This window comes from Passer montanus, unplaced genomic scaffold, assembly GCF_014805655.1.
Source record: "Passer montanus isolate IOZ18808 unplaced genomic scaffold, ASM1480565v1 scaffold75, whole genome shotgun sequence".
Lineage (NCBI taxonomy): Eukaryota > Metazoa > Chordata > Aves > Passeriformes > Passeridae > Passer > Passer montanus.
This window is the reverse complement of record NW_024372702.1, coordinates 360330-373416: the sequence shown is the minus strand read 5'-3', so window position 1 is coordinate 373416 and position 13087 is coordinate 360330. Positions and strand designations below refer to the sequence as shown.

The 13087-nt window shown below is 40.9% G+C and overlaps 1 protein-coding gene across 1 annotated transcript in view; it reads right to left on the bottom strand.

Annotated features, from left to right (window-relative positions):
* The window catches only part of LDLRAD3 (low density lipoprotein receptor class A domain containing 3), a 71805-nt gene extending 59002 nt beyond the window's left edge, over nucleotides 1–12803 (bottom strand). Inside the window, exon 1 of the mRNA XM_039731036.1 lies at nucleotides 12656–12803. Coding sequence (XP_039586970.1) covers nucleotides 12656–12743 — 88 coding nt within the window. The 5' untranslated portion in view covers nucleotides 12744–12803. The remainder of the gene's footprint in view (nucleotides 1–12655) is intronic.
* Between the last annotated feature and the right edge of the window lie 284 nt (nucleotides 12804–13087).

Genomic DNA, 13087 nt, shown 5'->3' with positions numbered 1-13087 from the left:
AATCAAGCAAAGTAACTTTATACTGCTTCACAGCTACGGATCTCAACTCAACAACAGATAATGATTTATTCAGCTAATCAAAACTTGATTACTTGCATGCGACAAGAGCAACTCTCCAGACAGAAACCACTGCGTGCAGATGCTGCATTACTGCACAGCCATCACTATCTTCCTGACTTTGATAATAAACCACCTTAAACTCCTCTGTTGTGGTTACTTTAGGTAAGGGATGCTACAGCCACATCAGACAGCACTGTAAAACCAGATTCGTTTGATGAATGCGTGGTGGGATGCAGCATTTCAGTAAAGGTTTCACAGGAAGGAGATAAAGGTTTCAACTTCAATTTACAAAGAAGGATTGATTTGACAACAATATGCAACACAAACTGGATAGCACCAGGATCTGATTCCTTTCACCCCAAGAATCGATATAAACCCTAACCCTGTTAACACTTACAGTTATTTTGCGTTAGTTAACTGCTCTTTGGACCCTATGGTATTTTCAGTTCTGTTCCCAATGGAAAGCCACTGCTACCTGCAGTCATTCAGCTGCCTCAGCACTGAAGGCAAATGCATAATTTGTTGGTTCACAGAGCTCTGGAACAGGGCCATCTTGCAGAACAGAGAAGTTTGACTTCCTCTGCTTGCTTCTTCCTATCTAGAAGAAACCTAGCACTTGAGTAATATTGTCAGTATAAAATGCACTCAACAGTCCACTATGACAGAACTTCTCCAATTCAAAACTAAACAATTATTAAAGTTACTGAGTTATGATACAAAACACAGCCAACTGCAGAGCATTCACTGCACTTACAAAAAGCCCTTGGGTCACTCTTGCTTTTGCTCGCTGTTTAACAAGGCAAGTGAAAGAGTTGCTATTCTTAAACTGCTAATGCAAACACAAAGAGCCTAAAACGTGCTTTATTTTAAAGGAAGCAATTTTATGGGTTTTTCACTAGTGAAATTAGCCCAGTAGGAAGCATCAGAGGTTGCCTCCAATATAGTAAACTATCAACCACCTACATGAGTAATATTTACACTATAGTTAGCAGTAAGAGAGAAAGGACAGTACTAAAGCAAAAAAAGCTAAGGCAGTCTGCTGCTATGAAGAGTAAATGGCTTCCTTCTAAAATGGTAAAAAAATAAAGCACTTCAGAGCTGAATTACTATGTATTGGTGGCGTTTAATTCTTGCCAGACAGTAAGGCCCTAAAATAATCTTTCATGGTCTAGGAGTCAGTTTTAGTCCTTCAAAATCATCAGAAAGCAGAGATGTCAGAGGAGAGCACAGACAAAAACCTTGGTTTTCAGACATTCAGTAAAGCAGTTTCTCAGTAAGAGAAGTATTTTAGAAGTTACTACTCACTAAACAACCCAAACAATAACATCACACTAAAGGACGAAGCAAGCACAATTTCAGAGTTGTTAAGTTACTCAGGATGCAAGCAGGCAGGACAGAACACCACCCTTAAGGCACTTCAGTAGCAGTACTCCTCAGGAACAACTGTGTGCCTGATGGGCAACAATCCCTCACTCTATTCTGGGATTCCACCTACCTGTCCTTTTTCTTTCAGTTGTGCCACTGATTCCATCCAACAGTTAAACCTGTCCAATTCCAAGCTCTCCAACTGGGCTATTTACTGACCTCCATCAAGAGGATTAAATAATTAGCACCACAAACCTTCCTGATCTCCCTGCATAAAAAGCTATCAAACATAAGCAGCTATTGCACTTGCCCCTACTCATGTGTAATTGAGCTTCAAATGAAACATTCACCATGGTCACTTAATTACAAATCTTATTATAACTACTAAGTATTTGGTTGCTTAATCATGAGTAAAAACAAGAGCTAATTCCAATTTGATATTCCAAGTTTGAGAGCCATCTGAGTAAGTGGTAAAAAGATCAGCAGCTGCCTTACAGCATCTTCCCAATTAATGCTGATACTCATTTCATGCATTGTTTAATATCCAGCTTTGCTTAAGAATTCTGATGTTTTTTACATACCTGCAAGAAATATTCCAGGTCATCCAGGAGATGACAGGAAGCAGCAAGAAACAGGAGACTTAAAAGCACTCACTGACTTTGAGATGTGACTAGAAGTCCAGAGATCTTCCATGTGGATATGTGCACCTACTACAAAACATACAACTACCTTAATAGAGAAATTCCTAGCTTTCTGCTATATATACTAGTTATCTAGAAGAAGAGGTGTTAAATTCATTAGATTTTTACACAAATTATTACTGGGTTCTAAGTAAGAATGAGACATCTAAAGATTGGTTTGCTGGAATCCTAGCACATGACAATGCTTATTCTGTTAATGTTAATATACAAAATCTACTGACAGCAGCTTTTCATTTCCATGATCCTTTCAGGATGCTAATTAGCCTCTGGCTTCTCTCTTAATAAGTTCAGACCCTGCTGTTATATTTTCTCCTTCCTTATATTAACACAATCCCCACCAAAATGTGTCAATATAAAAAATAATCCCTATTTATTGTCCTGTAAGGGATCCACCTGTCTAGAAGAGGCAAGGGGATGTTTGACAAAGATTGGCCAACCCAGTGAGCAGGCATTAAACTGAAGGACTCAGTGTGAGCTTCAAAGCGGCAACACTCACTACATCACATCCAGCTGGGGAATAAAACAGGCCAACCACAGCAACAACAGATGTTCCCTATCTGACTACCAAGATGAGATCCAGAAGGAAAACCACCTCAAGGGTGTTTATGGCTTCGGTGGATCCTCCTGCACCACTTCCTCCAGGAAAACCTGCAGGAACCATTACCTCTCTGAAATGCCTGTACACCAATACACAGCACTGAGAAAAACCAGGCAGCTTTAGAGATCTGTGTGCACATTCTCACTGCAGTTACAGAGACATGGTGGGACAGCACACGTGACTGGAATGCTGTCATGGATGGCTACATCCTTTCTAGGAAACACAGGCCAGCAATGTGAGGTGGTGGAACTGCTCTTTATGTGAGAGAGCAGCTGGGATCTATCGAGCTCTGCCTTGGGCTGGGTAAAGAACCAGACAAGAGCTTACAGGTAAGAAGTCAACATGCAAGGGACAACGTGGGTGACACTTCTGTGGGTGTTTGTTACAGGCCACCCTGTCAGGAAGGTGAAGTCAATGACGAATTCTCCAGTCATTTGGAAGGAGCCTCACAGCCACAAGCTCTGGTGAACTTCTGCCACCCTGATCTCTGCTGGAGAAACAACTCATGGGCAGACAGGAGCCCGGAGGCTCCTGCAGAGCACTGATGGTAATGTCTTGACACAGCTGGTGGAGGAGAGGTGTGCTGCTGCTGGACAGCTGCACTGACAAACAAAAAAGGACTGGCTGGGGATGTGAAGACTGGGGACAGCCTTGACTGCAGTGACCATGAGATGGTGGAATTCAAGATCCTGAGTAGAGGAAGCCAGGCAGTAACTAGAATTACTGAACTATGTGAGAGCTAACTCTGACATCCTCAAGGCCAAACGAATCTGGAGCAGAATCCTATGAATTATGGCCCTAGAAGGTAGCACGGTCCAAGAGAACTGGTTAATACTCAAGTAGCACTTCCTTCAACCTCCAGACTGTTTAATTTATTATTCATAGGGATGCACCAAAGGGGGCAGGTGAATCTCTATGAGTAAGAAATCAAGTGAAGAGGGTAAAAGACCTGCATGAATAAGCAAGGAGCTTCTAGCAACCTCAAAAAGAAATAGTGTGGAATGTGGAAAAAGGGACAAGCCATTCAGGAGGAACACAGGAATGCTGTCAGAGAAGACAGGGAAAATGGTAAAAAAGAGCTGAGGTCCATTTAGAATTAATGGGCAATGGATATCAAGAATATCAAGAAGGGCTTCTTCAAGTACATCAGTAGCAAAAGGAAGACCAGGGAAAATTTGAGTCCATGCATTTGGGAACGATGTGGGTGCCCTGGTGACAAAGAATACAGAGAAGGCTGAGATACTGAATGCCTTCTTTGCCTCAGTCTTTGCTAAGGCCAGCCCTTGGGAATCCTAAACCATGGAAGTAAGAGAGGAAGTCTGGATAAAAGATGACTTTCCCTTGGCTGAGGAAGAACAGGTAAGAGATCAGGCAAACTTGACACGCATAAATCCATGGGGCACAGTGGGATGCACCAACATGTGTCGAGATGCCACTGCTAAGCCATTCTCTATCACCTCTGAAAGATCATGGAGAACAGGAGAGGTACCTGAGCACTGGACGAAAGCCAATTCTCCTCTACCTTGCCCTAGTGAGGCTGTGTTGGGAGTACTCTGTCCAGAGCTAGTGCTGCTCAGAGAAGCTCTAGAGTCTCCTCCTCTGAAACTTTTAAAAAGCAACCTGAACATGATCCTGTGCAATTGGCTGCAGGTGAACCTGATTCAGCAGCAGGGTTTGACTGTGACCTTCAGAAACCCCTTCTAATTCCAATCATTGCGTGACACTGAGATTCTGTGGCTGCTCCTGTTTCCTTTGGAAGCATTTTAAATGCACTAGATGGAGATGTAGTGTAAAGCAGGGCACCACAAAGGCAGACTGTTAGTCCTGTTTACAAAAAAAGTCAAACTCCCAGATCACACTCAAAAAAAATGCCGCAAGCCTCACATTTCCACCTTTCACATTTATGTTAGCACTACTTCGAACTACTTATTATTCCATCTGCTGTAATTATACTACTTATTTTAACATACTGCTTTAATATTAATGTATTTATTATTTACCTTTTTCGTTGTGCCTGTATCACCCTCCTTCATGCTCATAGGCAATCACAGAGCACTTAAAATCTGTCAGTATTTGACAGCTAGCTCCACTTTTTGTATCAACCATTCGTCTGTCTTGGTGCACATCCATTTGCAGCAGAGGCTTGTCATCACCTCCACAACTACACATAGACAATGACCAAAGTTCACAGCCACCTAACCCTCTAATAAGTACTTTGAACCTTATCACAGCCACTCAACACTTCCCAAAGTAGCAGAGAGAGGTTTGATGAACTAAAGACTACAAGTTCAGATAGAATACTTTTGAATTATGTTACAATCATAAGGTTGTAACAAAATCCTCAGATGTGAAAAAATTATCTCAATGCTGGAGTTCCCCTTTTAAGATTTTTTTGTTTACTTAGGTTTTCTTTAAGTGCCAGGTCACTAAACCACTTACTTGCAAATAAGCAACTAATGAATACTTATCTTCTCCAAAATGTAGTGAGCTTTCATACAAGACCATTTCACAGCTATTTAGCTACACTGCCTATAAGCTGTTCACTAGCAAGACAGAATACAACTTATCAGCAATGGTAACTTCTCAAAGCTAAAAAATGCACCTGGCTAGCAGCTACAGACTGCAGCAGCTGAGATGCCGTCACCTTTATACATGATGGGGTGGTCCAAAAATTCGTTGCAGGTATGCAATGCTGGACCTTAATCCCAGGAATCTGAAAGCATCTCTTCAAAATATCATCCTGCCCCTCATCTTCTGTAGAATTACTGTTAGTCTACACCTAACTTCTGCTTTAAGAATCATTTTCTGGGACTACTGAATATTAATTCAAAGTGAGCAATCTTTACTGATGGGTAAGATTAGTCCTGCCCAAGTCCTGACCCACTGCTGTATTTCTAGATCTCAGCTGGTTTAGACAATCCCTTCTGAATGACGAAGACATTTCTTTGTAACAAAACACCACATCTCATTATTCAGTGCACTGAGCTCTGCTTGTCAAACTGGAAGTCTAGTATTTAAAATGATAGGAGCCAGAGTTACTTTGTGACCTTTGTTCCTGTACATGAAAGCCATTCATTAGACTGACCCTGCTAAGTGGTTAAATCCAAGCAAAATGTCTTCTGCTGTAATAACCGTACTGTCTTAATAAGCACTTATTAAATACCTTATAAAGATTGTAGCAATCATTGTCTTTACAAGATTTTTTTTCTCTGTCTTTAAAAGTGGCTATTAAAGCTGGTACTTATTCTTATCAGTGTGGAAGTCATGATTTTGACTGCTCTCAGAGCAAACCTTAACAAGGTGAGGACACACATCTAAATTCAGACTGTCGCCAGAAGTATTTGAGTTGTTAATAATGACCATTTAGTACTAAATTTTGCCTTTGCCTCTATTGTAATTTTGGGACTTACAAAGGGAAAAGCAGATATAATGTGCCTTAGTCTACCAACTTGTGAAATTCCTGTAGAGCAGACTCAAAGTGTGCTCTTGATTGAGGGTAAACTTCATGATTTACCTTTTTTTTTTTAAAGCAGGGAACAGCAACAAATCTAAAGGCCACCTCCTGAAATATACCCTACATCAAAGAAAGCAGGACAAGGCAGTCTGACAGTCCTCATTTGAGTCTTCCAAGCATATGACAAGGTTTTGAAGCCGCTGCAGCCCCCACTCAAACCACCTTCTTCCTACTGCAGCCCCTGCCAGCAAGTGTAGGAGTTCTTGCACTTAAGAGCTTCTCCAATAACAGACAAACTTCCTCAGAGTTGACTTTGGTTCCAGTGGGATTTTTTATTTTTTAAATACTTTCCATTCCTCAGATGCAGTTGTTAAAAAAATATCTCTTTTGTAGAAACTGAATGCAATTAAATCAGTTAAAATTCACCTGATGAAAACCTAGCTAATCTGCTTTTGTTCTCCAAGAGTTTCAGTTTCCCAAATGAAAGGGTTTAGAGCACAGTAAAGTATTCTTCACATGATCTAGGAAACCCGGGCTACTAATTGCAGAGCGTGGGTTTCATTTGGCATTCCTGTGAAAGGACTCTTTCTCTCTCCCCCGGGGCCGTGTGTAGCTGATCATTGCGAACCCGCGGCCTCGCTGCTCCTCAGTGTAGGGAGCTCCAACACCTGTCGCAGGCGAACGCCAGAGGGAGCAGTGAACACTTGTCTGGTAAGAAAGCTTCACATTGGAGATGGAAAAAGCAAGGGAAATAAGGTACAGCAAACCTTGGGGAAACTTAAAAATGGTTATTATGTATTGCACTTTCAAACTACAATATACTGCTAATCCAGTTTCGAGTCCTCACCAGTGCAGAGACAATGAAGATTTAGAGCAAGCATGCAGACACAAACACTTTGAATGATGGAGGCTTACTTGTGCCACATCTCCCACCCCAGCACTCCACACCCCAAGGACACCAGAGCTATAAAATCTTCTGCAACTATAAAGCATTTATACAAAACCCTGTGTGCATTTAGATAGATTAAATGGAAATGCAAACATACTCAACACAGGAAAGATAGACACAGAATGGAATGTGACAAAATAGGTCATGTTTACTATACATAAACACACAGTTCCAACTCTACAGGGTAAGAGCAAGAACATAGTTAAGAGACACACAAGAGAATATGAAATCAAAGATTAATATGCTAACATATCAGCAATGAACAAGTAATTACAGGACTATCTCAAATGTTATTCCACTTACCTGACAAAGATAGTTAAAAATACTTCTGCATTCTCACAAAATCAGCAACAGAAGCATGGTCACAACCATAACCAGAACATGTTCCCACCTCACACCTTCATCCTTCCACTATGGCATGCAGCCTGCCAGGTGTAGAAGTTCCTTTAGTGTCTGTCACCAAACCCTAGCTTCAGCAGGGGTGCCATGGGCTTCAATTTCCTGACATAGAAATGGAAATGTTCTTACCGGATCTACTGGACACTTGGATTAAACTGGTTTCTCAGACTGCCCAAATACAAGTCACAGTTTTCAGGACCTTGAGTGAGCCTGCTGCTGCGAAACTGCAGAAAAGCTTGGCTCATCACCCCATGCTGAGTGCAACCCAGGACTGCAGGTATTACAAAACCTTCAGTTCTGATTGCACTGGGTTCCCTGCAAGCACATGTGTCTCAGGCAAAGAGACAGAACTGACCTTTAGCGGAAGCCTGCTTGGCAGGTGGCTTCAATACCTGTCTGGGGAATCCTAATTATAATGGACCATTTTCATGCAGCACTTCATTTAATAAAGACCTTCTCCCCCATGGAGGAGACTTGCTCTGTCTGAAGGACGATCAGAGATCAAGGTTTGATGACGATGGATTGCTGGTGATGAAATGAGCTTTTTATTACCACAGTTCTGGATGTTCCTTAAGACCAGCCCTTGCTAGCCAGCCCAGGAGTGTGTTGCCAGCACATTCTTACAAGCATGGATGATGGTCCATTGTTCAGACATCTATATAACTTGGTCACAGCTTTTAGCATTGAAAAAACCTGCTTTACCTTTATGTTTGTGTTGAATGAGCAACAGTGCCAACCGGAAACAGAAACAATCGAGACAAGGAGGCTTGGAACGTGAGAACATGCTGCCCCGAGGCTATCCTTGCACACAGCTTTCTTCTAGCCCACAGCATACACTCTTCAGTCCTTGGATTAACACAGATAGTCACTGATTCACTGTGTGCCACTATTTGCTCATAGCTAAACATACAAATTTGGCATCTCTCAGAAGAGCAACAAAGGAAAATCCAGACTCCTGGGTATTTGGTATGTCTCTAATTCTGGCTGCTGTCATGCCAGGCACTTAGCGTGGATGATGTGCCATGCTCTGAATCCCCACCATCTGCTGCTCGTTTAGCTGACAAAGGCAGCACATGCCATCTCCCCACTAGCTGCTGCTCATTAGTGACAAAAGCCTTTCTGTGTTCACAATGTTCTCTCTGTAATAATCTAATACAAAGATGTACAAAGAGCAAAGGAAAGAGGAATCAGAGATGACAGAGTAAATTATGAGCTTAACTAAGAATATTAGTGCACTCTTGAATCTCATGATGAGAATCCTTCCAAGTGCAAGACACACGTCTTGGCTCCAAAGGAACAGGGCAGCAGGTAGGTATAAAAGTCAGCATTTGAGATAATCCATTTACCTCAAAATGTTTCAAAACATGCAAGCACACATTTCTAGGCTCCTTTCATTCAGGCTCTTCATTTTGCAAAATTTTGTATCTTCCATTCCTGATAATAGAAAGAACTGAGTGCTGACAACATGCAGCTCCCAACCTGACCAGGGCAGGCACTAACACCAGGTGTCTATAAAGCCTGATATGCAGCCAGAGGAGGATTTACGATCTATGCAATCAATCCCTCCAGGCTTCACAGGAAAGTCCTGTAGGTAAAGATTCTGCATTGGTGAAGAAGAGCCTCAGATTCCTTTGTATATGATCTACACGGTGAAAAGCAGTAGTAATAGCAACACTTCAAAGAAATGTACGTGACAGATACTGGACGACAGGCTGAGGAGAGAACCACAAGATGGGGATGAACTACAAAACAGTTCTCCACCGGGAGATACACTGATGACAGCAGTTTAGTCAAACTACAGAGAACTGGAAGTACTCACAAAACATTCATTTTGATATGGTAAGTTAATCTTTTTCAAGCCCAATTAGTTGCTTGGAGGAAGAAATAAAGCAAGGTTGTTCTTCAAGAAGTAGCTCTTACTACAACAATGAGAAGTCACTGTCTCAGCTTATTCCCTCCCTTCCATGCTTTTCCTCAACCCTCCTTCCCACATAAAATCAGGTAACATTTTTCAGTAATCACATCACCATTACAGAAGGCAAGAGTATGAGAAATGCTCAGTGCACTAAACAGCACAAAGACAGCTGGCATAGGATGTGTTAAGGTGACAGGTAAGGGCACAGAGGAAGCACGGAAGATGACAGGTGGTGTATGAGTATGTGGGTTCTGGCAAGAGTGGGAGATGAAGGAAAGGCCATAAGCAAAGTGACATGGCAGAAGAGGAGATGGAAAAGGGACAAAAGGAAGAGAGGGAAGAGATCAGACATGAATGGACAATGTGCTTTGCATCTTATTTCCTCCTCACACACAGACCATCACTTTTCCACCTGCTGGCCACAAAAATCCAGACCCGGAGTTCAAAGTTTTCCTGTTTAAAGGGGGACAGACAGGATGAGATGCTAAAGCAAGGGAATTGATAAAATGTTGTTGGACATCCACATTCAACTGTAAGACAAATCAGAAGAGAAAGACTTTCCAGATACCACATACATGTGCATGACTACTTCCTCATGGTCATGCCACAACACAGCATACTCCTCTTCACAACAAATGAACCCTGTAACCAAACTCCTACTCACACACAGACATTTTTAAGCAAGGTTAACACTTTTCAGTGTGAAATAGTTACTTGATGAGGAATCACAGTCAAAGCAGCTTAAAGTACAGCTGTGAGTAGTAACACACTGGGAACTCAGCCATCTCATGCTGCTAATGCAACTCCTATGGCTTTGTGCTCACCATCAACAGCTCGGCTACTGCAAAGCAAAATCACAGCAGAAAACAAACTCTAATTTTGCTGCAAGGTAAGTTTTAGGAAGCAGAGCCCTGTTCTGACAGAAGGAAAGTAACAAACTGTTGACTAAAATTATGAGGAAAAAAAAATATATACACCTATAAGGCTGCTTTTCAATGCCTTGTCTCTGAGCTAGGAACAAACCTAACATCAGATTTGGTCTGTACAAGCCCATCCAATTTCTGATTACTTTATAATGTAAAAGACTGGTTGGAAACACTACAAATGGGGACATTCAAATGAGCACTATCTCCATTCTGTTTTGGCTTATCTGACCTGTTAACAGCAGGCCAGAATAGGATTCATCGATTGCTCTCCCTGCAAGCCTCTTTTGTATGCTAGCTTTACATTTGTGAGGGTGATCCAATAGCAGATAGATGTATGGCAAGAGGAAAGAACAGTCTAATTATCTCCATCAATTTGTGTAGGATCAAAAGGATGCTCATCCAGGAAACTGTCAGCCAATCAAGCCGGATAAAAGTATCTGAAAAAAACGTAGGAAGGACAGCTCTGCAGCAACTTAAAATTCAGAGCTGCAGCATAGCCTACATCACTGAGGTTTATTTGAGTCTGCGGTGACAAGAATAGCTTTTATGAACTGCCATTTTACAGCTATTTATATTTTATTGTCAGTTACTATGTTTATTACTGTCTGCAATTCACCAGACCCAACTGATTTTGGTAAGGAAATTTTTGAACAGAAAGTCACAAAAAATATTTTCTTTTTACTGATTCCTGAGTAAATACCCAGTCCAGCCTTCATGAAGAAAGTCTCCATAAACATAATCTAATTGTATCAAATGAAAAAATTTATACAAGGTAGACAATGACAACATTCTTAGAGACACAAAAACTCCTGTTGTGTGTTCTATAAATACAAAGAAGTACTGTCATTCAGCTTGTTTTAAAAAGTAGAAGCAGCACACCAAAATCATGCCAGCAGTCTATTCAGGAGCCAAGTAATGAGGAACCTGAGTCACACAGCTGTTGTCATCAGGAACATCTCACTGAAAGGTACAGGTTGAACTTTAGGTATTTTTATTCTTGCCAAAGCTCCCACTGATATAATTTCTGCTAGGGTTTAAACAGATATGCATTACACTGATCAATCCTTGCAACAGGCCTATCCTTTCATGTCAACTTTTAAGTGTGAAAAACAAACTAAATTAACCTGTCTTCAATGTTTCAACACAAGCCTGACGTCTTACAAAGACTGCAAAGCATTAGATACTTAATACAGACAGTTTTAATTCTTTAGAAAGTGAGCAAAGCTCACTGGCCTAAAGCAAAACTATATATGGAAATTTACACAGCACAGGTATTAAAGCCCCATTATTTAAAAAGGGATGGATTACTGGGGTTAAAGAAGAGGAATCAAGTTTAAAAAAGCAATAGCATTTAACAACTCAAGTATTTCTAGTCAGGTAATTTGAAAGAAGCTATTATTTTTTCCTTCTGCTCTATCAGCAAAGCTAATGCTGTCTTGGAAATGTCCTGGGAAAGGTAAGCTTCTTATAAATTCAGTTTAAGTGTAACAAAAACCTCTGTAAAGTATACAAATAGAGAAACCACATTTGCTACATGAAAACAAGTAATGTCTCAGAAATTTCTCCGTTGCTCTAGAATCATATGAAATTTTTTTTTTTTTCACTCTCAAGTGGATTTCAAATCACAGCATTATGCTACAACATAATTTTGCTGTCTGGTTAACACAAGTAGGCTGGAAAGTTTCATGTTATGGCTGAGTAACATTAACTAAATCTTGTTTAATACTGAGAAAAAGATGAAATCACAGATGAGAACCAGATCAGACTTATTTAGCTCTCTAGAACTAGAAGTTCTTTAGGAAACTTAAAAAACACCAATTAGCAAATTAATTCAGCCTACTTTTTAGAAAGTCATTGTTAAAGTTCGTAGAGTTAAGAATTGCATTTTGCATGGAGGGAACAAAAATCACAGGATACAGTCAACAATTTTGAAATGGAAGGAACTAGGTTTGATGGTAGTGAAGGTCAATTTACAGCACTACACCAGTGTACAGAAGCAGTACATACAAGATCCCTAAAAATCACAGAGCATCATGGAAGAATTGTATGTCAAGTCCATCTCAATTTATCCATCAGCTCAGGTACCTCCCCAAGTGCTGTATTAAAATGGGACATTGAAGAACATTAAAGACCTGAAACATTAAAGCCTACATGTTTTTTCCAACAAGATCTAAATGAGGAAAATGGCAGCAGCTTTGTTCCCTCTCTAACACAGAACACAGCAGTAACACCAGTTAGCAAAGCCCTGTGATAAAAAGCATGATAAGGTCACAGCAATGGTTACTTACGGCATTCCTTCTCATCACTGTCATCAAAGCAGTCTGGCAGCCCATCACACTGCCAGGCTCCTGGGATACAGCGTCCATTACTGCACATGAAGTTTCCAGGAATGTTGCATTCATTCGTGAAGTTATTCCCAGGCAACAGTTGGCTGTCTGCGGCAAATGAAAGAGAGGTAAGTTCATTGAGGATTTAACAAAGGCAGCAAAAGCTGTCACTGAGCAAGCTGTTTATCAGTGGTTGAATGAAGATTAAACAAATGGACCCTGATCCTGGTTATTTTGTCATTATCCTATCAGTATCCTGCGCCTGGTACATGGCAGCACTTTCTTTTACTTAAATTCTCATTTTATCTGTTCCCCATTCTCACACACTATTTCGCCAATTTCCTCTTGCTATTTTCTTCCTAGGAACACACATGCAGCCTCTATGCTGGTCAA